Source organism: Euwallacea fornicatus, chromosome 33, assembly GCF_040115645.1.
Source record: "Euwallacea fornicatus isolate EFF26 chromosome 33, ASM4011564v1, whole genome shotgun sequence".
NCBI classification, from domain to species: Eukaryota; Metazoa; Arthropoda; class Insecta; order Coleoptera; family Curculionidae; genus Euwallacea; species Euwallacea fornicatus.
Genome location: NC_089573.1, coordinates 1,887,633 through 1,914,530, shown reverse-complemented (window position 1 = coordinate 1,914,530; position 26,898 = coordinate 1,887,633). Strand labels below are relative to the sequence as shown.

The 26,898-nt window shown below is 35.2% G+C and overlaps 1 protein-coding gene across 5 annotated transcripts in view; it reads left to right on the top strand.

Moving 5' to 3' along the window:
- Positions 1-26,898, top strand: part of Ptp99A (Protein tyrosine phosphatase 99A) — a 286,683-nt gene that overhangs the window by 43,165 nt on the left and 216,620 nt on the right. For all 5 annotated transcript variants that reach the window (XR_010733676.1, XM_066299450.1, XM_066299452.1 and 2 more), the window contains exons 2-3: positions 1,100-1,408; positions 8,859-8,982. Coding sequence is in view for 4 of the 5 variants with exons in the window: in XM_066299450.1 (XP_066155547.1) it covers positions 1,100-1,408; positions 8,859-8,982 (433 nt within the window). In the remaining variant the exon portion in view is untranslated. The remainder of the gene's footprint in view (positions 1-1,099; positions 1,409-8,858; positions 8,983-26,898) is intronic.

The following is a 26,898-nucleotide window of genomic DNA, read 5'->3' as shown; positions in this document are numbered from 1 at the left end:
CCTCACCCACCCCCTACCTCTTCTTACTTAGGAAGTAGGCTAAACTCGGTATTTTAGACAATAATAGTAATCTGCAAATATATTCAGTTTGATATTAGGGGCATTATGTATTACCCAAGTTTCGAAAGTATTATGGGATGACAGATATGGGATTGCTAAATATAGAACTAGCAAGTTTGCACTAAAGGCTTTTATTTATTATACAGGAGTGTTGGGAATTTTATTAAACATAGAATTGAAAGAATCTTAGACTGAAAAATTAAAAAAAAAATGGGATTATTACGTCTACTACAATATACGGAGTGATTCAAAATTTAGTACAAAGATTTTTTGAGGTCAAGAGAAGACTTTTCTTTCTGTAAACGTAGGTCCGCAAATGCTTAGGTTTCGATATACCTGGTGTTAAAGTTTTTCGTTTCTAAAATTTATATAAGGCTATGACCGTATGGTTTACAATCCTATGCGTTTTCAGTCGAATTTCTTGAAATTTAAGACTCTAGGAATGGCGCAGGCAAAAACAGATTATTAAAAAGATTATTGAAAATCCACATGGTTTACTAGCATTGTTTCTGGGAATCTTTAAACCATCATAATCTTAGAAAGACTTTTCGCGGAATTCTATCAAGTCGTTGGTATTCTACGAAAATAAGTTGCATTTTGTAACCTCGGTAACATCATTTTGCTACTTGCTTATACTATTGGAATAATGATATTTATTGGTATCATTATTACCTCCCCTTGCTTTCAAGCTACAGTTGCTTTGCTACTTCATTGCGACATTCAGTAAAGTATTTTTTTCAATTAAACAAAATCTTCAACAAGGACTTTACTAGAAATTAGGAACTTTGAAGTCACTTCTCCAGAATTTAAACTATTAAAGTTCGCAAACCGTATAAGTCAATGTTTATTTGTTTTAAGGTTCCAGCTGCTTTTCTACGCGACTGCGACGTTCTGAAAGAACTATTTTGCGCTTTAACCAACTAATTTATATCCTAAAAATCATTTATATGGATATGGCCCACTTAAGAGAACGTTTCTAGCTACATTAAGACGTTATCCCTAAAAAATTCTCTTTCGTTCACATCTAACTTTGTTTCAGAAACCCCCATGAAGGCTGAATATTATACAGCGCACGCGAAAGAAAACTTCACATTCCGGTGCCCAGGTGCCAATCAAAGTACCCTCGTGCAATACTTGGAATGGCACTCAGAATCCAAGCATAAGAAAGTGTTGGAGTACCACAAAGATGCGGGCACTACCTTGTATCATGAATGGAAGGACCGCGTCACCATGGACAATGATTACAGGCTCGTGTTCATGAACGTTACTTCAGCCGATAGTGGTGATTACATATGCCTGATCAATCATAGATTGTTGCCTGATGTGATGTTCAGGTTTACGGTTATCGGTAAGTATTTTGATGCGTTTTAGACATTTTCCGCTTCTCAGGGTAAAAGAAATCTATTGGAATTTCTCCATCTCTGGGAGTGCATAAAATCCGACACACATGTTTATATCCGTACTCTCCTCGATGGGTTATATTTTTAGAAAAGTTTCTGTGTTTCCACTTGTGACGTGGTATTAAGAACTGTGAAAGGTGAAAATTTAGATCCTTCAGAGGCGTAATATATTGCCGCCTTTGTTTTTTAGACCCCGAATCCCATGTTGGCAGCGGCGCTGACTTTAGTCTTAAGGGAAATAAAATTCTGGCCTCCGCTGCGAGATATAATATTATAGCTCTTTGTTTTAAAATACTCTTTTTATTTCCGGTGCTGTAGTCCAATTTTTTTATTCGAGTGCCCGATAAGTATCTTTCTTTCCCAAAGATAAGGTATCAATGGCGTTCTTTTATGGGGTAATCTAAAATAAAAAGGGTATAAAAGAATGCTGAACTATGGTGAATTATACAGATCGCTGCCTTCAAGCGGTATTAGCACGAAGCGAATTTATTACTGGGACGTTTAAGGGCTGTTTTCAAGAAACCCTTTTTATGCAAGAAGGCAAATATTAGATTCGTGGAAATTCAGCATATAATTGTTTTCTGAAAATAGGTTTATCTAATATTTACTAAGTTTCTGCTTCAGCCACTTAAAGCTATAAATTTACCTTGAACTCTACATTTTACTTATTTACAAGGCGGGAGGAAGTTATAAACTAGGAACTTCCAGGCAGTGCAGAAATGTTTGCTTAGCACGCATTTACGCATTTCCAAATTGGTTTATTAATTTTCTGAAATCTATTATCTCACCTGTGACAGGTCGAACAACGGTTCCATAATGATGTGTTAGTTGGGCGATCGCACATGAAACAGTTTCTGTATACGTTACAGGTTCGAACAGGGTCTCATTACCTATCAGTGTGTAGAATTCCGATTAGTTCCACTCGGTGCATAATAATATTTGATAAAGGCAAAGCTTAAGCAGGACTCTGAATCAAGAGTAAATACATTCTATGGGATACTATACAACTTCAAAGCTCCATTATGCTACCTGAATGAATGGGCTTGTTTTTAATTCGATAAGTAGTAAGTGTAAACTAAAATTTTCAACGAGTAAACATCACTTGGATTAAAATTTCGGGAGAATAGGATAATAAATTTTCAAGCTGCATTATTTTGGCCGGTTTCATTCAATCTTGGCTAAACTTTATTCATATCATGTAGGCGTTTAATCTAGCCATTAAAAGTCATATAAATTGTTAAAGTTTAAGGGATTTATATGCTCAACTTGTAACATAAACTTCAAAACACTCCTAAAATATACATAAAGTTTCTAGTATAAACACTTCCAGTAATGGTGTTTTTATTTTAAAACCTCTAAAATACAATGATAAGGATTGTTGCAACTTTCGCTCAGTTTTATAATGGATGGGATTATCCGTTCCGCCATTGAACTTGCAGAAACTTGACAAAATTCGTCTTATATAAGTCAACACGAGCTATTTTAATTGGAACCTGAATTGCCCCGAAACCACTTCAGCTGCTCCTTTAACCAACCCCCAAGGTGCGTTAAATTGCTAGATGGTCGAGCTAAGCAAATCAAGCAGCAAATGAAAATGAATGTAATAGTTTACGCTATTTTCTGAAATTCCACTTATGTGCGAAACTACATACTAGAGCATATAATACTTGCTCTAAGGGTGAGTTTTTTCGTTTATCAACTCAACCGATTCAATTGGAAAATTCATGTTAACGTAAATTATTTCGATATGCACGGTGATCCGAGAGGACCTATAATAAGAAATATCATAATGCCGCTGCTCTAAGAATGTAACTAAGTTTTTTTTGCTCTAAATGAGAGTTTTTCGTTCTAAAGTCAATAAAAGAATTATTTAATGCATGTTATGGCTCTATTTCAATTCCACATTTATTTAATAGAAATGTAGACAAAAGTAAAAATTGACTTTCCCAGATCTAGAAAATATATTATGTTGCGGATCTACGAACTAACAATACCCAATATGATACTTTAATATTGAATTCCAGCATTTACTTCTTGCTGCGTACGTTTTAGAGATATATTTCAAGGATGATAAAAGCTGTAATTTCCTGAGGGAGGAGGGGGGGGGGGTACTTTTCGATCAAAGCTCGGAGGAATGTTTCTTAATATTTTAAGTCTCGAAATTGACCTTTAAAAATTGTAAACCTAATTATGAGTCACGCTGTAGATTGGTTCATTTCTATTCAAAGGAGACGTCCGCACTTTTTCCTTTGGGAGATATAAAGTGGTACATGATGATGTCTTCCTCTTCGTGATCATAGCTTTCAAGCGTAGAGTTGAATTGAGGCCATCGTCTCCAAATCTTAAGAGCGATACAGAGGTCTGTTTCCATCAAAAAAAAAAAAAATAGCAATTTTCGAGTATTTCCTAATACACTGTGGAGAAAAAGTCCGGGAACTTTGAAACATCTCGAAAAATATAGAATTTACTAAAAAAAAATCGCATATAAAAATTGAAGGAGCATATAAATTCCACCATTCTGCGGTATTCAGAAATACATGAGGTGCGTCACAGAGTAGCAGGGAATTGAAGTTGTGCTTTTTCTTATGGAATGGCAAAATTTTCCTGCCATTTTCTGATTCTTCCTGCCATTGTGAAAGCATTTAATGGAACATGTCCTGCGGCTAATTCTAGCGGTTTAACAGCGATGGCGGATATAAAGAAATCTATATTTTTGGATTAAGCGCGTGGACTTGTGATTTATTATTGAAAATAGTATTAAATGCTTGGGATTGGATTAAGTGCTCGAAATGTGCAGATGCTACAAATCTGACGATCTGAAAGGCCATTCTAAACGACCTTCATAAGGATGCTAACGGCTTGTCTTTTTTTGTCTAATCTGTTTTGTAATCAGCTTGCTTATTCTGCAGTTTGGATAGAACGTGGAGGTGAAATAGTTTGGCACCCTAGATCGCCGGATTTGACGTCGCTTGACTGTTTTCTATGACGCCACTTAAAAAGTAACGTGTACGTTACGTAACCGGCGGATTTAAATGAGTTAAGGAGAAGAACTGACGAATGCCGTCTCATTACTGTTGAAATTCTGGAAAATGTTATTGAGGAACTCTATTATTACTTAGCTGATTGCCAAATAGTTCAAGGGGCACATTTTGAGCACTTCCTTCAATACAAATACGTTTATTTACGTAAGAACAATTTTTTTTTCATTTTTTCATTCATTCTACAATGACTCCTGTATCGCTAGAGTTAGTCATGGGACATTTTACATGAAATACGTTCAGGGTGCAGGGATGAATCAGAAAATGTCACAAAAAGTTTGACATTCCATAAGAAGAAACATGATTTCAATTCATTGCTGCTTTGTGAAGCATCTTATATGTCTGAATACTGCAGAATGGTAAAATTTTCAAATTCCTTCAATTTTTACATAAGATATTTTCTAGTAAATTGTATATTTTGTTAGATGTTTCAGGATTACCGGAATTTTTGTATACAGGATAAATTTCGAACTTTGATGAACTATGAAACAATTTTTTGGGTGCTTACTGATGTGAAGTGAAGAAGCGAATTGAAAACGTGTGTTCGATATTTTTAAGATAGAGATAGAACTTTCTCTTTCTCAAAAAGAAACGTTCTACATTCTTTGTTTTCAAAATTATAAAATTCTATAATTTGTTGAATCCTCAATTAATATAATTGCTTTTCGTAGGTATTCTGCTATTTTTGATCATAACTTTCAAGCCAAGAAATCCGTTAAACTCATATTTCTAGTGGTTTAAGGGTAGGTAATCTGTCGCTACTAGCAAAAATAAACTTTTTGGAGTCTTCCATTTTAGAGTTTCAAATTGCTAAACTTAGTTGAACACTCAAGTAGTCTTATTCGAACTTGATGATTCCCAGTAGTGCCCATAACTTCCAAGCAAAGACGCGAATTGAGCTCATAACCTCAGCATTTTAAGAATAGGTAAAGACGTTTCGACCAAAAAGAACATTCTAGAACTTTCAATTTGAGAGTTATGGATTTCTTATTCTGGTTGAATCCTTCTGTTCTGCATATTATATAGTTTTTGAACGCTACTAAAATTGCATAAAAAGTTGGTTTATAGGATAAGTCGGGTAAGCTTATAGAATTTGTTTCAGGGTATGAAAATGAGTTGAGAGTGAATAAAAAATTAAGGAAAAATCAATACAAGACTTTGTCGTTACACAAATTGGTGATTTAGCAAGCTTTTCGACTTTCGATTATGTTTTCCCGTATGTAGATACTACTGGTAATTGTCGAAAACACCATTTCTCTCCACAGAAAGAAGTTTAGAACACCGAAATTAGCTCGAAAACGCCAAAAAATCCAATGCTTCATTCCTTTTACCAGGTATTTAAACCCATTTGAGTGCTGTTCCATTCGTACCACCAGATTTTAAAAATGCTTGACCCTCGCATGTAATTTACGGTAATGTTAGACGGTTAACATTTAATATCGAGGGAGTAAAGGATGGTACAAGGCCAAAAATGTCCCATAATCAACTTAATTTGAATAATGTAATGATGCTGATGGATTGGAAATAGGATGATGTGAGGTGGTTTCAGTGACATCGTGACATAGTGACACAATGAAAAAACCTCTAAAGTATTTTGTGTAGCTTCTATACGGCAAAAGTAACACATTTGAAGCAAAATAAATCTAATTTAACGTGAAATGTTCGCTCGACAGATAGAGAAAAGATTTCTCAATTAAATTTTAAGAGAGTAGGAAACAGCGGCAAAGACAACAATTAAATTAAGAACTTCCATTGTCCTTTTATCAAGGGTTAGCGATGAATCTGGTTTCCATTACCGACCAGAGCTAATCAATGTTTTGTGAATATTTTAGGAGTTAATTAGTGTTTAGATTGATTAAGTAAATAGAGTTCTAGCACATTACTTTGTTGTTATTCACAATAAATCATTGTTCTTTGGCGAAAGTTTATTCTGACATAACCGAAATTTATCGTGTGTCTTGTGACGGACTTGCAAGTTGATTGGATTCGATTGACCTTCAGCGTAACAAGGATACAAAAGTAATTTCGAACCCTTCCCGAAACTTATTAATCAACGTCCTTAAAGGTCAGCCCTAAATTATTTACACCTTAGCATTATTGAATAATTTCCTTAATTATTAATTGATTCTTCAGAATTTTGCTTGTTTATTTTCGGAACGAATTAGCCATAATGCCTGATAATGAGGACACTAAAAGTATTCGAAACGGAGCATTAAGAGTGACGTTCAATCGATAAACGAATGGCAGGTAAACAATGTTTAAAAATACACTCCACTTCAACGTTATTCAGGTCTAATCAAGTTTAACAACTGTGAGGTTTTTCGAACCCATTAGCTGCTTTTATTGAGTTTATCTAGCCTCTCTTTATACAGAAAGATTCTTGTTCGAGGTAGATTTTTACGGGCTTTAATTAGAGTTTGAAATGGTCCGCCCTGGTCAGCAAAAATGCTACTTTTACGTTGCTTAATTCACTTTAAATGACTTCCAAGGGGCATCTATGGAATCTTCTTTCGGCAACTAAAATAAATTCCCAATTAAAAAACTTTATGTGTATTCTTGCTTGGAAATTGTAGATTTCTTAAGGGTTTCGCTTTCAGCATTTGCTCTGTCAAATGCAAGTTTCCTATATGGCCAACCTGAAAGTTCTCTCGATAAAGTTAACTTTCAATTCGCGGTAGCCCCTGAAGTAGCCACAAGCTTGATTGGCAGCCCATTTGATGAAGTTTGTTGTAGACAAGCCGACAAGAACGAGGCCAAAGATTCTCTGATTTCAAGCCTTGTTTGTGAGTTTTTTCATTTTCGTTATGTAAACTGTTCCAGTTTGATAAAGCAATAGAGCTTTTAAAAATTGTTCGTCTAATACATATTTTCAAAATGGTATTTCAGCGCGAGTTCTTAAAGATTGAACAAACAAGTTAAGGAAAAAAAATTAATTGGGATCCCATTTACATCCCCCGCCAAAAAATATTTATACAAGAAAATTTAATTTGGGTTCAGATCCATAGCAGACCTTCGGGCTTAGGTACTTTAATTTAATGTTTGATAAGGAAGAGTCTTATCGGACGAATTTGTTTAATTTGGGTGTTTTATAGAGAAGGTTTTATAATACACCATTGTCGGGTTGGGTACACAACCAGTGCAATAAGGTTTCATTGGTAAGAAAGAATATACTTAACACTACCGAGTTGTGGGGTAACAGTTTCTGGGAGCAATTTTGAAATACGAATAGTATGCGGGACGTTCATAGGGGCGCAGTTCATAGGGGCGCAGTGAACATATGTTCTCTTTAAGTGAGAGTTCGGTGAAATAAAGCTAGAAAACATAAGGCTGAAACGAAAAATAAATAAAATGCGAAGCCTAACGAGACGAGAAGATATTTTAAGTGTTCGTTATTCCTAAGTTTGCCTCAGGGCAAGTCACATGGTCAAACAGAAGTAACTTCAATTTGTTGAGTGTTTTTTTTTATACGAGAAAGTTAGAATCTCGATTAATCTAGGGCTATTTCCGGGGTTAATGGGTTCCTTATTACCATTTAGATTAAGTATATTTCCTTTTAAATATTTTCGTCAAGGCCCTAATAATTACCCGGAGGCCTCGCCATAAAAGGAATTCGAAATTAATGGAACCGCTAGTCATGTTTGCCTCATGGAGTAAATAAAATGTGGCCCATGTAGCGAGTCAATAGACACATTTGATTTTTTCCTACCAAATAAGCTTCGAAAATTTCGTAATGTAGTGTGCTTCTACAACTCCATATTTGATCCTTCGAAAACTGCTTCCTCTATTTTATGGTGCGAAGGCAAGCGTTTCCGTCTCTTTGAGTTATGGTAATTCCCCATCCGACCCCAAAACAATTCAATAATTCATTCAGTTCATAACCAAGTTTTTTTAGGAAGTCTGGAAAGGAAATATGTCGATCGATCCGGCAATATTTCCGGAGGTCCTATTTCCATTTAGATTACATTTTCTAGTTAAAAATTTTAATCGGCTTCTTAATTATCCGGACTTTGACTTTGAGGGCTGGCTAAAAGATGCCCTCAATCAAAGTTGCCACCTTCCATCAAATCGAAGCTGAAACTATCATATCGTCATAAATTATGTCGGTACTATTAGATTATTAAAATTGAATTATACTACTTGATTATGGACTCCCCAATAGCATATAATTACAAATGTCAAATTTGCCATAAACTGTTATTAGTGTTATGCAAATGTCTACCCAGTGTGCGTCCTAATTTATAGGCATTTCGGTTATTGTATAGAGGTTAATACAATTACTAGTCTCTGGCCTAAATTCACGTCTTATTAGTCTCGTCTTAATGGTCCTATTTGTCTTAATACAAAAATTTTATTTTTACAGATGTACCAGACCCACCTGGACGACCATTGATCACTTTCTTTTCCTCTGTCGCTGCCAACCTTTCATGGGCACCACCGAAAGGAACCAATAATGGTTTGATCACCCATTATACTGTTGTTATTCGGTAAGTCCGTTAATATTTATGTTGATGATGAAAAAATGAGTCGAATGATGATGTGAAAGAAAAATTTGATAGTTCGCAAATTTGCAACCTCAAAGAATTATATTAACCACTCAATGTTGTATGGTAAAATATGGAGGTGCACGGATGGCTTCTTGAGTTACATGAATCGAGATATTTTTGGGGATGACGGTGGCTTAACAAATGATTCTGACTTTCTTTACGACTTTTTTTTAAAAAGGCTCAAGTTATATTTAGAGTTTTACTGAGATTACCCCCACATTTGTTTCTTTAATTGTCAAATATAACTGAGTCTGAACCGATTTCAAAGGAGTTTTGGAGCAGGAAGTAATTAAAATACATCTAACAGTATCACAAGTTAGACTCCTTTCTTGATTTCAAACGAAAAACAATACTACATGAAAATTTCCCTGTTTTTTTTCATTTTTAAAGCTTGATCGTCCGCATTTCAAAAATTAATACGAGCAGTTGTTTATTGTAAATTTGCAAGGTAAAATATGCCAATAAAATGTATTAAATTGGAAATTTATTTATTTACGCAGAGTTTTTTAGACATTAACCAACTTAAATTTTGTTTCTGTACTTTAACGGTAATTTTCCGATTTTTATGATATTTTAAAAGAACCGCAAACCTCGAATATGATTAAACAATCATGCTTTTGTCACATTTCCGTGAGACATTTTTAATGTTTTAAAATTTGGATTAACGGATAAAACATAAGTATGATTTCGCTATTCGGCATATAATTATTGAAGTGCAATACGACATACCTATACAGGATGACCGGAAAAGCTATGCCAAAAATTCTTTGGATTATAGAGATTTTATTATTTATTTATTAAGTAAGAAAAATTTTCAACGGCCATTAGGCGCTTATGAAAAGCGTTTCATAAACCAAAAATAAAAATGTCCTTAATTTTTTTCAGCGATTTCAGCTTCGCATGAGATAGACTGACACATATGATAAATTGACCCGATTGGTGATATCGATGAAATAAAAAATATTTCAAGAGTTCAAAAAATAATTTATCGAATAAAGTAACGCTTGCAAATTGACGTTTTTGGTAAATGTTATTAAAAATTTTTATATGCGTATTTGCAATAAGAAAATATGTGTTTCCAGTGCGGTTTTCAAGGGTTTAAGGTAAAATTCGTAAGAATAAAATGAAACTATGAGCCAGAACTATTGTAAAACCTAATGGAAAAAAGTTAAAAAACTTGGTTGTTTTGAAGTCTCCCTAAAAATTATCTGGATAAACTGACATGGTCGGCAGCTCATATATATAATAATTAATTGTTACCAATATATTTTGGTATTTTAAAAAGTGCTTGAGAGAGACCTCAGTCCGAAACTGCTATATATGTACTGAGCATTCGAAGAAAGCTGTAAGTTTTGTTCAAAAGAATAATGAATAAAAATTAAAATTGCTGGCAGCAATAGTCCGGTGACAAAAGGTCCAATTTTAAAGTTTTTAATTATTTCCTTAGGAGTTGCAGAGCGAGGAACGTCAGATTAGTATGCCAGAGTTGGCTGAAAAAATGTTTTCCGTTAACAAAAAGAGTATTGATTTTTAATTGCACCTGCAAATTAACTTTCAAGTTGAAGAGAAGTTTTAAATTAAAGATTGCTGGATTCGAGACTGAAATAAATTCAATGGGTCTGCTCGGTGGGTACAAAATTGAAATTCTAGCTGTTAATAAATGCGGTAGAGGACGAAATGGCGAGAAACCGTTTACCATTGCAGAAAATCACAACACGAAATTTATAACTCCGGTCACATAACCTAATTAATGACACGGAGACGTGCCGGAACACTTATCCACGTCTGACGTGCCTCTAGCCACTACCTCTTTCCCAAGATATTCCGGGCACTAAACGAGAAATTTAAGTTAAAAGGTGAAAATCTTTAGCTGAAAATCGAAAGAAATCTATTATTTGCTGGACTACTTCTACTGGTTAAAGGAATTTATTGCGCACCGATAGATATATCACTCTTTTCTATAAAAGTGTTCCTATCCAATTTATTCTTTAAAGAAGAAAAATAAGTTGGGCAATCACTGGCGTGCCAGTTACATCACTGGCCAAACTTCTATAGACACACAAAGTTTAAAACGTTGTAGATGCTAAGGAGGTTTCCTTAAAGCTTATGGGTGATATATTGAAGCGGTTAAATAAAACAAGGCAATTTTCGTAGGAAAAACAAGGGCCTAGATATGCAGATGGTGCACGTTCATGTTTAACGACCCTTGGAGTGACCTTATCCAAAATCCATCTGGCAGCCAGAGTAAATTGTCAAAATAAAGGATATACATTAGCGTAGCCTTTTTATCCCTTTTACTATTGGCCTCAGAGGAATGCTACACTGCTTTTCCATTACACCCTTTGTATCTATAGCCCTTTTCCGAACGGTTAATATCTGTTTGTAATAAAAATCCTTCACATATATTTGGTAAAACTTTCACGAAAAAATGCCACGGGAAAAACGAGGGTTTAGGATTTTTGTTATTTTAATAGCCCAGATTTGCCTTAAAGGAAAACGAATTTCACATGCCTAATAAACTATTGTCGAATCCCGACAGAAAGGTCAAATTTCCACCTTGATTGGGGTTCATCGGTATAAAAACGTTACAAACGTGAAATTTTTTACTCATTGCCTTTTTATTTCCTTGCGTGTCTCGAATTCAAACTGCTAATATAAGATTTTTGTAGGGTAAAAAGTTAGAGTCAACTCATTTATGTGGAAAGATAATGCATCAAATATGAAACCATAATTGGAGGATTATACGAAGTCCTTAAATCCGATTAATATTGTAAAGTTCGCCGGGGAAGCTTACAAGGAAATATATCCCACATTTATAAACGTAATTGCCTTTACACAGTCTTTGTTAATTTTTTATTTTCTAAATTGGTCGATTTATACGCGTCCAGAAAATTGCGGTTCTTGGAATTTTAATTTCAAAAAGGAGCTTAACTTTCAGATTAAAGATACTTAAGCAAAATGCATTTTGCTCGGCAACAATAGACCTACTATGTGTGTAACTCAACCTAGCATCTTCTCCCTTTTATTCTCTTTAAAAACAACGCCTCACACATTAGTAGGGGTGGGATTACGTCCTATTGTCAGCTAAAAACTAACTGAGAATAACATTGATCCTATACTGAGAGCGCGGATGAAAACCCTTGCTTAACGTTTCAGTGCCGCCACGTTTAGGACCTAGAAAAACTATATAAGAAAAGAATATTTACATGTAACTAAAAGGTGTGGAAGGTGAACATGTAAAATGCACGGAAAGCTCCACTTTTAACCTTTGAAGGACGACAGTTTCTTGATATCACTCGTGTCGTCACTGCGAAGGGGTGACTTCAGGAAACCGATGGTGTTTGATCATTATATCTTCACCCTCACATTACCTCACTCACCCTTTTTTCAGTTCATTTATACACTGACTTTCAAAAAAACCGCAACACCAAGAAGAACACATCGGACACGTTTGAAATTCTGGCATTACGTTGGGTAATAGATAAAAACGATCAAAATATCTAAAGAAAATTATTGTGAATAAGTGAAAAAATTTAATAATAATTTAATAATGGGTGGTATTTCCTCTTAAATTAATACATTCCTGTAAGCGACGGGGCATGCTTAAAATTAAATTCTCAATATCTTCCTGTGGTATTGCATCCCAGGCAATCTGCACCTGCTCGCGGAGTTCATCTATGGTCCCTGGAGGGCCAGCTAAACGTTGAAGTGTCCGACTCATTATATCCCATACATGGTCTATTGGGGACAAATCTGGAGACCGAGCTGGCCAAGGCAAAGTATCCAAATTTTCAGCTCCCAAATACTTCAAAGTATCGTTGGCTACATGTGGTCGCGCATTATTCTGTTGAAATGTGCTTCCAGGATGGTCGTGCATGTATGGTACAAGAACCGGTTCTAAGACACTATTAATGTACCTCTGAGCATTTAATCCATCATAAATGAAAACAAGAGGAGACCGACTACCATACTGGATGGCACCCCAAACCATGACACCTGGTGTTAAACCAAAATGACGCCTTTCCAAAAAGTCCAAATTTAATCGCTCTCCTCTGCGCCTTCTAACACATAACCGTCCATCAGATCGCCATAAACAAAATCGGCTCTCATCACTGAACACGATTCTTCTCCACTCATCTACCCATTACACTCTCAGACGACACCACTCCAGTCGGGCCACCCTGTGATTTCGTGATAATGGAAGCCATAGGACGATATGAATTTAGCCCAAAACTTCGAATTCTGCGATACATCGCGCTAAGGGAGACCCTTCAATTTAGGGTGGCTGCCCAGTCAGCACCAAGAGACGAAATTGTTTCAAACGGGGCGCCGGTCGCTGAACGACGAAGTCGCCGGTCTTTGCGTCGGTTCGTCATTCTTGGACGGCCACTACCACGATGACGATTTACTGACCCTTCGTTAGACCAATCTCTCCAAGCTCTTGGCACTGTTGATGCGTTTCGATCCAATCTACGTGCAATTTCGCGGCAAGGTATACCTGCCTCATGCATACCAACAATTGTTCCCCTTTCAAAGGGAATTAGCTGTCGATAAACTGCATTTTGGCGTACACGAGGTATTTTGCACTACCACACATTCCATATGGTACTAACAATAGTACCTTTACCGCTATCCGCCTGTAAAAAAAATTGCAAAAAGAACGATCGTCACAGATAAAAAAGTAAAGAAAAACTTCATATCGCATTAAAATACGAACTTGAAATTTTTATCATTTTTTTCTCTTTACAAGGCTAAAATCATACCAAAATTTCAAATGTATACAGTGCGTTCTTCTTGGTGTTGCGGTCTTTTTGAAAGTCAGTGGATATACTTATTATATTATTTATTTTATGGTGATTGCTCGAATTGGCATTTGGTATCTACTGTTTCTCTTTACCTCTATGATGTGCAGCTCTTACTCAGGCATAGGTAAGTTTCATTTGTGCTAACTGCGTAAGAGGCCGAGTATCGGTTTTTACTAAGTAAAATGTATGCACTTTCTTTAATTTTACATGTTTTTAGTAATGGATCCCTTTTCTGTGACCATTATCAAAGACATGCCGGCATACGTTCGACCTATAAAATTGTGTTAATGTAAATCTAATGGGGTTCTTAAATTCTCTATTTTAATGGTCTGGAAGTTTCGCCAATATAAAATATTTTACATTCGCAAGGATATATATCACATTTTATGTGTGTTCATTTTCGCATTGTGATTTTACCTTTGTAAATTAATCGTAATGAATTTTCATTTTATTTTTTAATGGTTTGATTTGTTCTGATATATGTGTGATGTATGGTATAAAAAACTTTGTAATAGGTTTATTTTAATTTAGTTGCATCATAGGCTGTTCAAAATTGTAAATACGTTTGTATATAAAATTACTAAAATAATTGTCTCCGTATAAAATATTTTTATGTATATCTTTTCAACATTGAAATTTCGTTCGTTGTGTATTAAATTTACTCGATATATACATTTTACGATACCTTTATTTATCGTTATTGGATTATGAGAATTACGATGCGACTAACAACCTATGTATGTGAGTTAGTTTCCGGGAAATACTTATCTCAAACAAGTGAAAGTTTCGAATTTTGATATTTTATTAATTTTTTGCGTTTTTTTAGGCTTAAAAACAACATTTTTACACGCTCGATTCACTCGAAATTTACCAATCATCAGCTCAACTTACCGAATTAGAATAAGATCAATGAAATATTTAGTTGAACCTGTTGAAATTGCACAAAATTTAACCCCTTTCGAACAAAAGCCAGTCAGATCGTTGGGTAAAGATATTAATATTAAAATCCTGCCACTAGACAAAGGTAATGCTAGTCATAATGGATAAGCTTACCTACTGGCAAAAAATTGGAGAACCCATTAGATGATGAATTAACACTAAATTAAATAAAGATCTCACAGAAACGTTGGATAAGCAAATTTATAACCCTTTGAAAAACATATAAATAATTTTATAGATGTAGAAAGATACAAATAAACATGCAGCAACAGTAAAATATCTCATTTTATTGGTGATCCTAAAATCTACAAAAATAACACACACTTAAGACCTATTAGTTAGTGGCATAAATTTAACCACCCAACCATTGCCTGGATTTTTGCTAAATATCTTGAATATATTTGTTCTCATATTTTTGGGTTGTTCGATAATTAATGTCGTATTTTTTATGTTTTTTCAAAATGAATATACTTACATTAATAATAAATATTAATCAATGATGTAGTGGCCATCTTGGCGGATGACCTTCTGCCATCTTTCGGCAACTTGGAAAATTCCGCGTTCGAAAAAGCCTTGATTTTTAGACGTAAAAAATTGCTTTAACTCATTTTTAACGGCTCGATCAGAATCGAAATTTCTACCATTCAAATGATTTTGAAGAGAACGAAACGAATAATAATCTGATGGCGCCAAGTCGGGGCTATACGGTGGATGAGGCATCAGTTCCCAATTTAGTTCCAATAATTTTTGATGCACTATTAAAGACGTATGAGGTCTAGGGTTATCATGATGGAACAGGACCCCTTTACGATTGGCGAGTTCAGGGTGTTTTCTTTTGAGTTCTTCGTTCAATTTCGATAGCTGACGACAGTAAACATTCGAATCAATAGTTTGGTTTCCCTGAAGCAGTTCGAAATAAAGAATACCCTTGTAGTCCCACCACACAGATAGCAAAATCTTCTTTTGATGAATATCGGCTTCGGACGTCGATTGCGCAGGTTTATCTCGTTTGGTCCATGATCGTTTTCGGACTACGTCATCGTAGATAATCCATTTTTCATATGCTTTCATATGCATATGCCGCTATGACTCTTTTTAGAAATGGGTCGTTTTGGTTACGATTCAGCAAAGAATCGCATATGTTAGTGCGTTGGGTGAGGTGAATTTCCTTCAATTCGTGAGGAACCCAAACATCCGATTTGCTAACGTACCCGAGCTTTTTTAAATGCAGAGAAAGGGCTGAATTCGATATGTTCAGCTCCTCTGCTATCTCTCGAGTTGTCATACGCCGATTAGCTTCGATTAAGGCCTTTATTTTATCGTTATCAATGGCGATTGGGCGTCCACTGTGTGGTGCATCTTGGACATTAAAATATCCGGGACGAAAGCGAGAAAACTAACGCTGGCACTGGCGTTCGGTAAGGCAGTTTTCACCATGAATTTCATGCAATTTCTTTTGAGCTCGCACTGCATTTCTGCCCTTTCGAAAGTAAAATAATAAAATGTGTCGATAGTGCTCACTTTGATTGTCCATCTTCAACTTAAATTTTAAACAACTTCTTGTTCACTAATCGAGTCCAATTTCCGATGGAAAAAAGTCTGAAACATAACCTTTAAAATGACATATAATAATATAAGCGACGAGATCACCGTTACTCGATATGTATAAATTACGCCATCTATGAGAATAAAACTACATTCATCATCGAACAACCCAATATAATTATATTTACCGTAATAGTGGCAGGAAAAGCATGGGACAGCAATGGTATCCCAACTGTTTCCCATACTTAGTAATTTTTGCGTGAAAATTTTGAGTTGAATCATATTTTTAATTATAATTTTTCATCTTTGGTTGGAAGGGATGTATTGGTGGTATTTTTCTAATATACGAGCACGTCCGTTTAAATTCGAAAATAAATAAACTATGTTTCACAGATATTTTAATTAAAAAAATAAAACTACACACAGACCCTCACTTGAATTATACTTCCAACCAGCCAATTATGGTAAACGAGGGGATTGTAAAATGTCTATATGATCGGGCGAAATTAATATACATATAACAAAATTTCGATGTCGAAAAGATACAAAAGAATTTTTTTATATGAAACCAATTATCCTCGTAGTTTTACACACAAATACTTTTCAAAAAACCTTCTAATGAGGGAAAGAAATAAAATGTTCGCAAACTTTTTTATATCCTACATTGCAGGTATACAGCACCGAATCAAGCGATTAGGGCATGAACTTACAAAGACAAAAACAACAAGAGGAAAATTAATACACAAAAAATGCCGTATACAAAATTTTTGGCGGATGTGAGAAATGTTGCATTGGAGAAGTCTTTAAACTTTTAAAAAATGAGTCGACGCACACCAAACTAGATTAAAAACAGAGAATTTCACGAGTCAAGTATACGCCAGCAAGTCTTTGAGATGGTCACAGAATGAAGAGGAATAATGAGAGTTTCCGTTCAGTTAATTCAGCTACGTAGCGACATGCTTCGACAAGAGGTTAATCTCGGATACCAAAAAAGAAATTAAACGCTGACAAATGCCACTTAGAGTAATGAGCACCACAGAAGATGAAATGAAAAAAGACACGTTTAATTATGCGCAATGATCAAACACCAGTGACTTATCTCCAATGGACCTCTTGGGACGATGGCACGACTCATCTGGAAAAACGGCCACTCCTCAGCGATTGAGGAGAGAAATTTCGTGGCTTTTCACATATTTTCCACATTCACCTTCCGTGCATTTTAGTTGACTATTAATTTTCGTTTATCTACGTTTTTCCCGAAGTTTTGAGGATGGTGACGAATTTGTCGCCGAACTGCGAGAAAGAGAATAAAGGGTTAATGTTATTATCGTTTAGTTTTAACGGAGAATGGTGTATACTTCTACCACTCCCATAACCTTTGTTAAGCGTTATTCTCGAACGTAATAAAAGAAAAAATGAACAATTCTCCTCAAATGTATAGACCATATTAACCTAATATCTGATGGATTTTCACCGTCATTAGTCGATGGTAAAATGCAGATATGGTGCATATTTTAGTGAAACTAGTCGTACAAACACGATGTTATTTTTCAGTTACACTCTGAAATTTGTACCCTCTCAAAAACAATTTAGGACAAGTGAATCACTTTAGTATTTTCGGATTATCGTTTAATTAAAAATGATCGTCCAAACCCGCATTTTGTGTTGGCAAAGAACAGACATCCCCACTCCGTTTGTGTCATATTATAATTAAAAAATCCGGGATTAAAAGGTCTTTTTGGCATTGTTTCAAGTACGTAAATTTGCTTAGTCACCGTTGATTAATAACGTTGTTGCATAGGCGTTACCGAGAGGGCAAAGGCTTTGCAAAATGAATGCATACATTCGTTTCATTATAGGGCATATGCATAATAAAGACGTCTGCATTTATAAAAGGCAAAAAATAGTAAACGGTGAACCCATTTTTAAGGGCAGAAATTAATTTCGCTGCCTGAATGTGTGTTCCATTGTAAATTCCTTCCTTTTTAGTCACTTTGCCTTTCTAACCATTTAAATATTACAGTCGATTTTTCACTGGTTTCATTCCGAACTCGCTTCCTATCCTGAGAGCATGCCAAACTTTGAAAACAATTATATAGTGTTTAGGGTAAAGGTAAGTGTTTTTATGTTGAGGCTTTCATTCATTCCCTCAAGCAAAATGGGTTTATAAAAATGTGCCTTGGCACGGAAGTTATATTATTCCTATATACAGGATTGTGCAAAATTTGCGCATAACGTTCATACTATTCTTACACCAATGAAGAAACACTAAAAATTCTATAAACATTTCGAGATAGTTAAAACGAATAGAAGCGCGTTTGTAGTATTTTTTTACTGCATTTAAAAATCGTGCAAACAGGTGACCCTATATTTCGTAAGCTAAAAGAGATATTTTAACCCGGTGTGTTAGTTTAATAGCTTAACGAGGCGATTAAATTGATCTGTCATTTGCCTTCTCCTTTTTGAACATTTTCGTGATACTTTAAAAAATTTCCCTCATGTCGACTGAATTGGATACTACACTGACCCTGTATAACTCAGTTGAGGTCGTGGAACATTGGAAATACCGCTACGGCTTATAGAGCATATCGAGATAATGAAGTTGGACTATTACGTGTATTTAAGATCCACGCGTTGTTTTCGAGGTATTGGCGCTCGCAATTTGGATGGAGCCTCGGAAATGCATTTTTCAGGTCTCTGATACCTTCCCCGTTCCAAATTAAAGGATATATTACAACTTCCTATAAGTCAGGCTTCTACAGCCAGTTGTGATGGTTCGTTTGATATATCTTTTAATTGCCCTCAATCCACAATCCTATGAAATATCAGTTCTAAAATTTTCCAAAAAATGTAAAAATAGGATATTTTGAGGATGAAATTTTATTTATTTTTACGGCCATCGGATACAAGTTAGGGGCGCTCTGGAAAGGACAATAAAAACGTGATAAGGCTCTCTAAAGTCTTCGGTCGATGGGTTTGTCCGGTTGAAAAAATACGAGCATTTACTAACAAAAACAATCTTAAGCTTAATAATTTTTGATAGTTTGTTAGGGACTTGTGAGGAATAATTCTTCTCAGTTACTTACAATCTACAGCCGTTCCGATAGAGTCTCAACCTGATCAGAATACATAATTCAATACAATTAAAAACTATCTACAGAGTAGTTGATTTGACTACTGGATCCTACATATATATATATATATATATGTATCGCTTTTTCGATGGTGGTGGGGGTAGAATGTCGGCGCCATTGAACATGGTAAACGGTGCCAGTCCGAATTAAGTGCGCTGACTTCTTCCTATCCCGTAATTTCTCGATTCCATAAACTCAAAGCTTCAGTTTTTAATGGAAATATACAAGATTGAAGCATTATCTTCCTTAGACGGTTACAGCTACGGATATAATCTGAAATAGCAAAAACATTGTTTACACAGACTTGTCCAATTTATACGACCTAATTTCTTGCGGTTGATATTTTGTAGATATAGGCACTGCAAAAACGTAGTACTAAGACCATGGGCCTCTTTTAATACTTAGTAATGAAACAGAGAAATTCGCCATAGCTGTGCATGCACTTTCGGATATTTATCAAAATCTTTTCCACGGAATGCACGAATTTCATTCATCTTAACGGTTTCATTTAAGACACATGAGATCTTCAAGCACGACAAGGAGTTTTTCCAGTTACACAAATCAGAACTACATTTAGTTCGGACTGGGAGCGTATCCACGTCACGCTCCATCTACTCCGATGCTACCTCCCTCCCCCCATCTTTTGTCACTCAAAAAGAGAGTAAATTCACCGAACTTTTCGGTTACAGCTTCGGCTATTGAAAGATTCGAAGCTTGCGGTTATTGCAGTGATCCACGAAATCTAAAAACGAAAAATATTGAAAACCATACTTTTGTAACGAATTTTCGGAATCCGTAACGCATTGTTTTGTAGTTAGCTTTTTCGAAAATCTATAATGCGTCGAAACGAATTTTCAACATCAGTGGGTTGTCTCGAGTTTCCTTCAATTAAACAAATTCAGGCGATGAGCGATATTTTTTCCAAAAAAAGTACCGAGAAATTTGTGACGCCGCCAACCTTAACAATATTCCCTAAGGTTGTTTCGTTCCACCATTTAATTTGAATGCATTTTTGGATTCCTTCATTTTACAGTTCCTCAAAATCAGAAAATGTGCATTAGAATGTGACTGATTTACAGGTGAAATGGAAAAAATGTGTCCTTTGGGAGATGTTCATTTTCACAAGTATCGTGCTAATTTTGTTCAATTGTTTGATTTGGACACCAGAAATCGAAAAATTGTTGCTAAATAATACCGCAGAAATTTTTTTGTTATTTATAAAATAAAGTAGATATCTGAATCATTCAGTTGCGAATGTAGCGGCGAAATATGTAATAGAAGGGTCAGTATATCCCAAAAAATCCGGCTATTGGGCTTGGGAAAAAACGATAAATTCGGACACCCCGCCTGAGTGTGAACAAAAGGGTTTATAAATTTATACGATTTGCCGCAATGATTTTGGAGCTTATACTTCTGGAAATTCAATGAATGTGTGGCTGATATTTTGAGTTGCGTTAAACCATCGCTTGGAATGAAAGAAGAATATTTTTACAAAGAGAAATTCAGCGGATAGTTCAAATATTACTTCATACTTAAATTAAACCCTTTTGGTGCATAATTAACTCTTTAAACTTTCAAATTTCGCATTAAAAATTTTAATATTAACTTTACAAAGTGAGGGGAAACATGAGCATAAGGCATTAATAAGTTTCTGGCTATAGTTTGAATTTTCCTTGGAATAAATTTGCAAAGGTAGCTAAACAATGAGTGCTGCAGCTCGAATTGAAATTTTGACAATAACCACGTACGTGTATTTTGGAATGGCCTTATTTTCTTCTCAGAGAAATAGCTATACTCTGCTTATAGAAAGCATTGTTGGTTGAAATCCAGTCCCCCTTGATAGTCCTCTTCACTTAAAAATACAGAAAATCATTTTTGGGCAAATACATACATGTTACAACTCAATATTGCAACCGGGATATTTTCATTCAGAAACTTTATATAAAGTGGGGGGTGAAAGCTCCGATTTAGAACCGTTTTAAAACTTTGGGGGGTAATAAATTTTCCCCTGTTTAACATCTCGACCTTTTAATAAGATTTTCAAACTTAACCTTTAGATGCCTAATTAGGAAATTCTTAAAAATGGCTTTTTTAAGACTATTCTAAAGTTTGTGCATTTTAATTGGATGTTATTCGTAGGGTACATTCTCATTACTTAACCGGAAAGTCTTGTTTGTTTAAATCGAGGCATTTAGAACCGATGTGGAATTTCACGTGCGCAGGCAAAGCTGGTATTTAGTGCTGGCAAACTTTCAAACAGAGTCTAAACAGTTATTTTAGGGTACTTTTAATTCACCCTTAACAGATTCGTAGTTTTAGTAGCCAAAGTTCGTTTTCCCCAACGACGCTTTTACTATCAGATTAACTCCTATCCCAGAAATCGTCTGTTGTCTAGGCAGTCCTTATCTTATTAGGATGATTAAAGTCTGTTGAAATCTCCTAAGGAACGTTCCACTACGACCAGCAGAAATGTCTTTTTTTCGCAGATAACAATATATAAAATATGGCTCAATTCAAACATGTCCAAAAATCTAAATTGACATGCAATCCAGGGAACTTAAATGAGAAACAACTGGGCTCTATAAAAGAGCAATTAATGTTGTTCCCGGTTCAATGCATGAAGTTTTTCTAACTGTACGGCAACCAGGTCTCGCATTGAAACGTTGTATACAACCTAATATTAGAAGCTTAAAAATGTCAATGTTAGGACTTTCTACAAAGCATTTTCTGGATTTAAGCGTCTACAAAAGCAGAAACAAAAGAGCTTCATTGGGATAAGTTCTTTATTGTTGGAAGCCATTTAAAGAGAGCCATTTAAATATTGAGTAGCACACACTCTATTTTCTTTTCGTAATGATGTTTAGTGACTTCAAGCACTAAAAGATTTTCATTTAAGTTACTCCGGATTACTTAGGTGATTTTAGTAAAACTTTCTTTGTTAAATGAATGAAAAAAATATTTCAATTTTTCTAAAAACTTGATGCTATACAATGTGTCTCAAAAAGAAACCAAAATCCTCACAAAGGGATTGAAAAATGTGTTTAATGACAACTTTTTGCATTTCAAACATCGAATGTTTCTTAAAAAATCTTCAGATATTCGGAACTCCACGAAATGCCTAAAAATTTTCGAAAACATAATCGTTATGAAATTACGAAATTCCAGAAATTTTTAGAAAAATAAAACGTTTCTGAGCTTCGCAGCGCAAATCCGCGAAAAGTTTTAGTGTCTCTGGGGTAACCGTAAATACCTCTTAAATTTATTAATGAAACTAACCGGTTTTCAAAAAGCTGTAGTAAGAACTGGAAACTTTTAAAACTACTGATTGTAAAAGCATTTGGGAATTCTACAATAGTCCTTGAAACGCCGGGAAATTTCTTTTTCTTTTATCACATAAAAAAATTTCTCTGTAGAGGTACCTATACAGGATGTCCCATTGAATTGAATAAACTCGATTTAGCTATATAGGGTGTCTCAGAAACAATGGCCCAGAGGAGTAAAAAAAATGACCTAATATTTTTATCGGGGCCGATAACTATTTTCTTACAATCGCAGACCACTTTTTAATTGAAAATTTATGGTGAAAGTGATCTTCCATTTAATGAGAATTTTCTTTGTTATAAGAATGGCTGCTTTTCCAATTAAATGTACCTCTCCTTCTTGTCTCGTCGGTTAAAAATTTTGCCGCACCTCGAACAGGGCTTGGATGATGTTTTTGATTACATTTCCATTCTCTTAAATATTATCTCATAATTCCTCTCTACCGTCAGATACGGATTTACATATCAATGTTTCCAAAAACCTCAAGAGAAGAACTCTAATAGGTTTAAGTCGGGACTCTGCGGCGGCCACAGATGTTTGCTATCTCGGCTAAACCATCGACGTGAAAAATATATATATACTTGTATAGGATATCGAACGCAGTCTTACATAAACCGTCTTACATGAAACTCTTACAAAAATACGGTGTTAGAGTGGGGGAAGCTCGTTAGAGACCTGACGTAACATTTCTCTTTTAGTGAAGGAAATTCAATTGATGCCGCAATCATATCTCATAAAATCCCACAACACATATTAGTTGAAAATTCATATTAAAAGTGATGCCATTAAATGATGATTTTCGGTATTTTAAGAATAGCTGTTTCTCCGATTAAATGTATGTACCTCTTGTTGGAATTGTTGCTTTGTCTGCGAACAATATTTTATAAAAGAACAAAGGGTCATAATGTTGCTTTTGCAGTAAGAAATTGCATTAATCTTTTCTGGGCTGGAAATCCCTTGGTAAAAAATTCTGATCAGGCGTGAGATGCTGTGGAAACAGCTTCTCTTTCCGGCGCTAATCGCTGAACCCTCGAGTATTTGGACGAAGATTTCTTCTTCTTGAATCACAGTGAGAATTTTTGGCCTTTCGCTATCCGGTTCAGAAGGAAATTAACCAGCGTCACCTGGTGCCTTACGGGAGCACGATTTCCACACGGACCGGTCCCTAACAATCTCCCTAAGACCAATTTCAAGTCGGTAAAAAACGCTGCGAGATTTATTTACAATTTACACATTAAAAAACACATAAACAGCCTATAGAAAAAACTAAACAACTTTTTTATAGCCGAACTGCTCTATTCCTTAACCTGCTAGGACACTATACAGTGGCGAACAAAAGTTTGGAAATATTTTCTATTTTTTAAAGCAATTTTATTCAACACATAACAATAAATATCCGTCAAGAAAAAAGTCCTTTTTTGGAAGATCTGCTATATCTATAATATGTACATAACTAATAATAAATATATTAATGTATTTATCAGTCTCACAAAAAAACAATATTGTGAAAAATCTATAAATTTACCGAACATAAGTATGGAAACATTACTTAGAAATTGTTGAAAATAAATTATATTATGTACTATTTTATTAAAAGGTTTTTTAAAAGTTTTAGTATTTCGTTGGATACCCTTTGGCATCAATTACCACTTGACATCTTCGTCCCATAGAGTCAACAAGCTTTGTACAGAGGTCCCTGGGAATCCTGCCTTCCGCTCTTCCTCCAATACTGCCCAAAATTCATTGCGATTTTTAACGTTTTTGGATCTGACCTTCTTATCTAAATAGTACCACAGATTTTCAAACGGATTTATATCAGGCGATTGTGACGGCCATTCCAACACCCGTATTTTGTTTTCTAAAAACCAATTTTTAGTTAATCGCAAGATGTGCTTTGGATCATTATCCTGTTAATAAATCCATGCCAACGGTAGATCTTCTTCAAATGTCGGTAGGTGATTATATAAGATGTCGCAGTACATCTTGGAGTCCATTTTGCCATTTATTTTCACTAGTGGTCCAGTACCAGATCGTGTAAAACAACCCCAAACCATCACATTTCCACCGCCATGTTTGACGGTGGGAATTCAATATTTTGGGTCGTATCTTTGTCCTGGAGGTCTTCGAACATATCCTGTAGAATCACTGCCGAACAAATTAAACTTACTTTCATCGCTGAAAACTACTAATGACCATTGGTGTTCGGTCCAATTCTTATGTTCTTTGGCGGATTTTAATCTCGCTTGTCTGTGTCGCTTTGCAAGAAGTGGTTTTTTAACTGTACTTCTACCATGAAGATTTTCACTTATAAGCCGACGCCTGATTGTCACATCCGATACATCAATATCTTCAAATTCCTCTTTTAACTGCTTATTTATGGCCACAGCAGATTTTTTTGGATCGACTCTAGCTTTCCTAACGATTGCACTATCCACTCTACGGGTTGTTTTTCGAGGTCTTCCACATTTCATTGCTGGATCTACTGTTCCTCTTTGCAAATACCTCTTAATTATTTTATGAACAGTTTCCCGAGGTATATTTAATGCATTTGCAATATTAATTTGTTTTGTTCCGTTGGTGTACATGGTCACTATTTTTCGCTTGAACTCAGCACTGTAATATTTACACTTCGGCATTTTCAACAAAATCTTAGAAGCGGAAAACTTCAGAATCAACAAATTTTGAGATTAGACTAAAATGAAGAAAATGTTTCCATACTTTTGTTCGGTCAATTTACACATTTTTTACATTGTTTTTTTTTAAGACTGATAAATACGTTAATATATTTATTTTTATCTACGTACATGTTCTAGATAAAGTTAATATTCCAAAAAACAACTTTTTTCTTGACTGATGTTTGTCGCTACGTATAGGAATGAAATTGCATTAAAAATTAGAAAATGTTTCCGTACTTTTGTTCGCCACTGTATACTCGTTTGTACCAGTGTGTCTGCGACGCCTCGCATACAAAAGTGTTTCGTTCTCGCAGCTCGTTGGTTCGGGCTATTTCAGCTAGAAGCCATTTTTAAATAATTGGTTGAAGAAGGTTGAAAAAAGAAATAAATTAGATTTATTGCGTGTGACTTTGAAAGAGCAAAAAAATCTATCATTGCGATAAGCTGACCAAAACGTATTTCCTTTATGCGAAATCAGCGAATTCGAGCAGTCGTGGATTTAGCTTTAGTTTTAAAATCCGTTCCGATAAGATTGGCGTTGCATAAAAAGCAAATTACCAAAGGCTTTGGCGAGGAACATAAAATTTAGATCGCTATTTTGTTTTCACTACATTTTAAAACTCCGCTTTGATACAAGATCGGTCCCTGGAAAATTGCTTTTAATCTGAAAAGAGTTCTTTTAATTATCATCGCCAGAAAATTAAGCAAGATCATTTTAGAACGCCACCGCGTTAAATTTCATGGTGAGAATCACAGTACAAACAAGGCAGGTTCTAGAGAAAACACAATTTAAAATTAAAATTATAAGATCAAATATTTATGAAATTAATTGCTCGAGATTTTATCGAGAAGTCGCTGCTTTAAGATCCTGCAGGCACGGACAAAGTGGGGAATTTACATTAACGTCAAACCCATATTGTGTAGATTTTATTTTATTTTATTTTATTTTTTTGTGCGAGGAGGTGGGAATCTTCTTAAGACACCTGGCTTCGACGTGCAGCCAGGTAGTGTGGGATTCGACCGACCATTATGTCGCCCGCCTACCCACTAAAACCACCTCCCCTCTTCGCCCCGGTATCGCCTTTCGGCATTCCTTCAGGGCCGTAGATATATTATTGTAGTAATGTTCCTCATTATTAATAAGAGGTAGAAAACCTTTGATACACTTGATTGATTACATTTTTCAATTCTTGGGCTGAAACATAATGCTGATAGTATATTCCTACGGGGGTAATGATCGATATTAATACTATACGTATGGGTTTCTTCTTCATTATACAATCCATAAACACAACCGCGTTTAGGGGAAAAGAAATAAAAAGGCATTCGTAGCAACGTTCGATTTTTCCGGTAGGCCATCAGTCATTTTAAAAATCTATTACAAACCACACTTTTATGAAAGTTAGACCATGCGAGACGGCAATTCTTGCGAGAGTG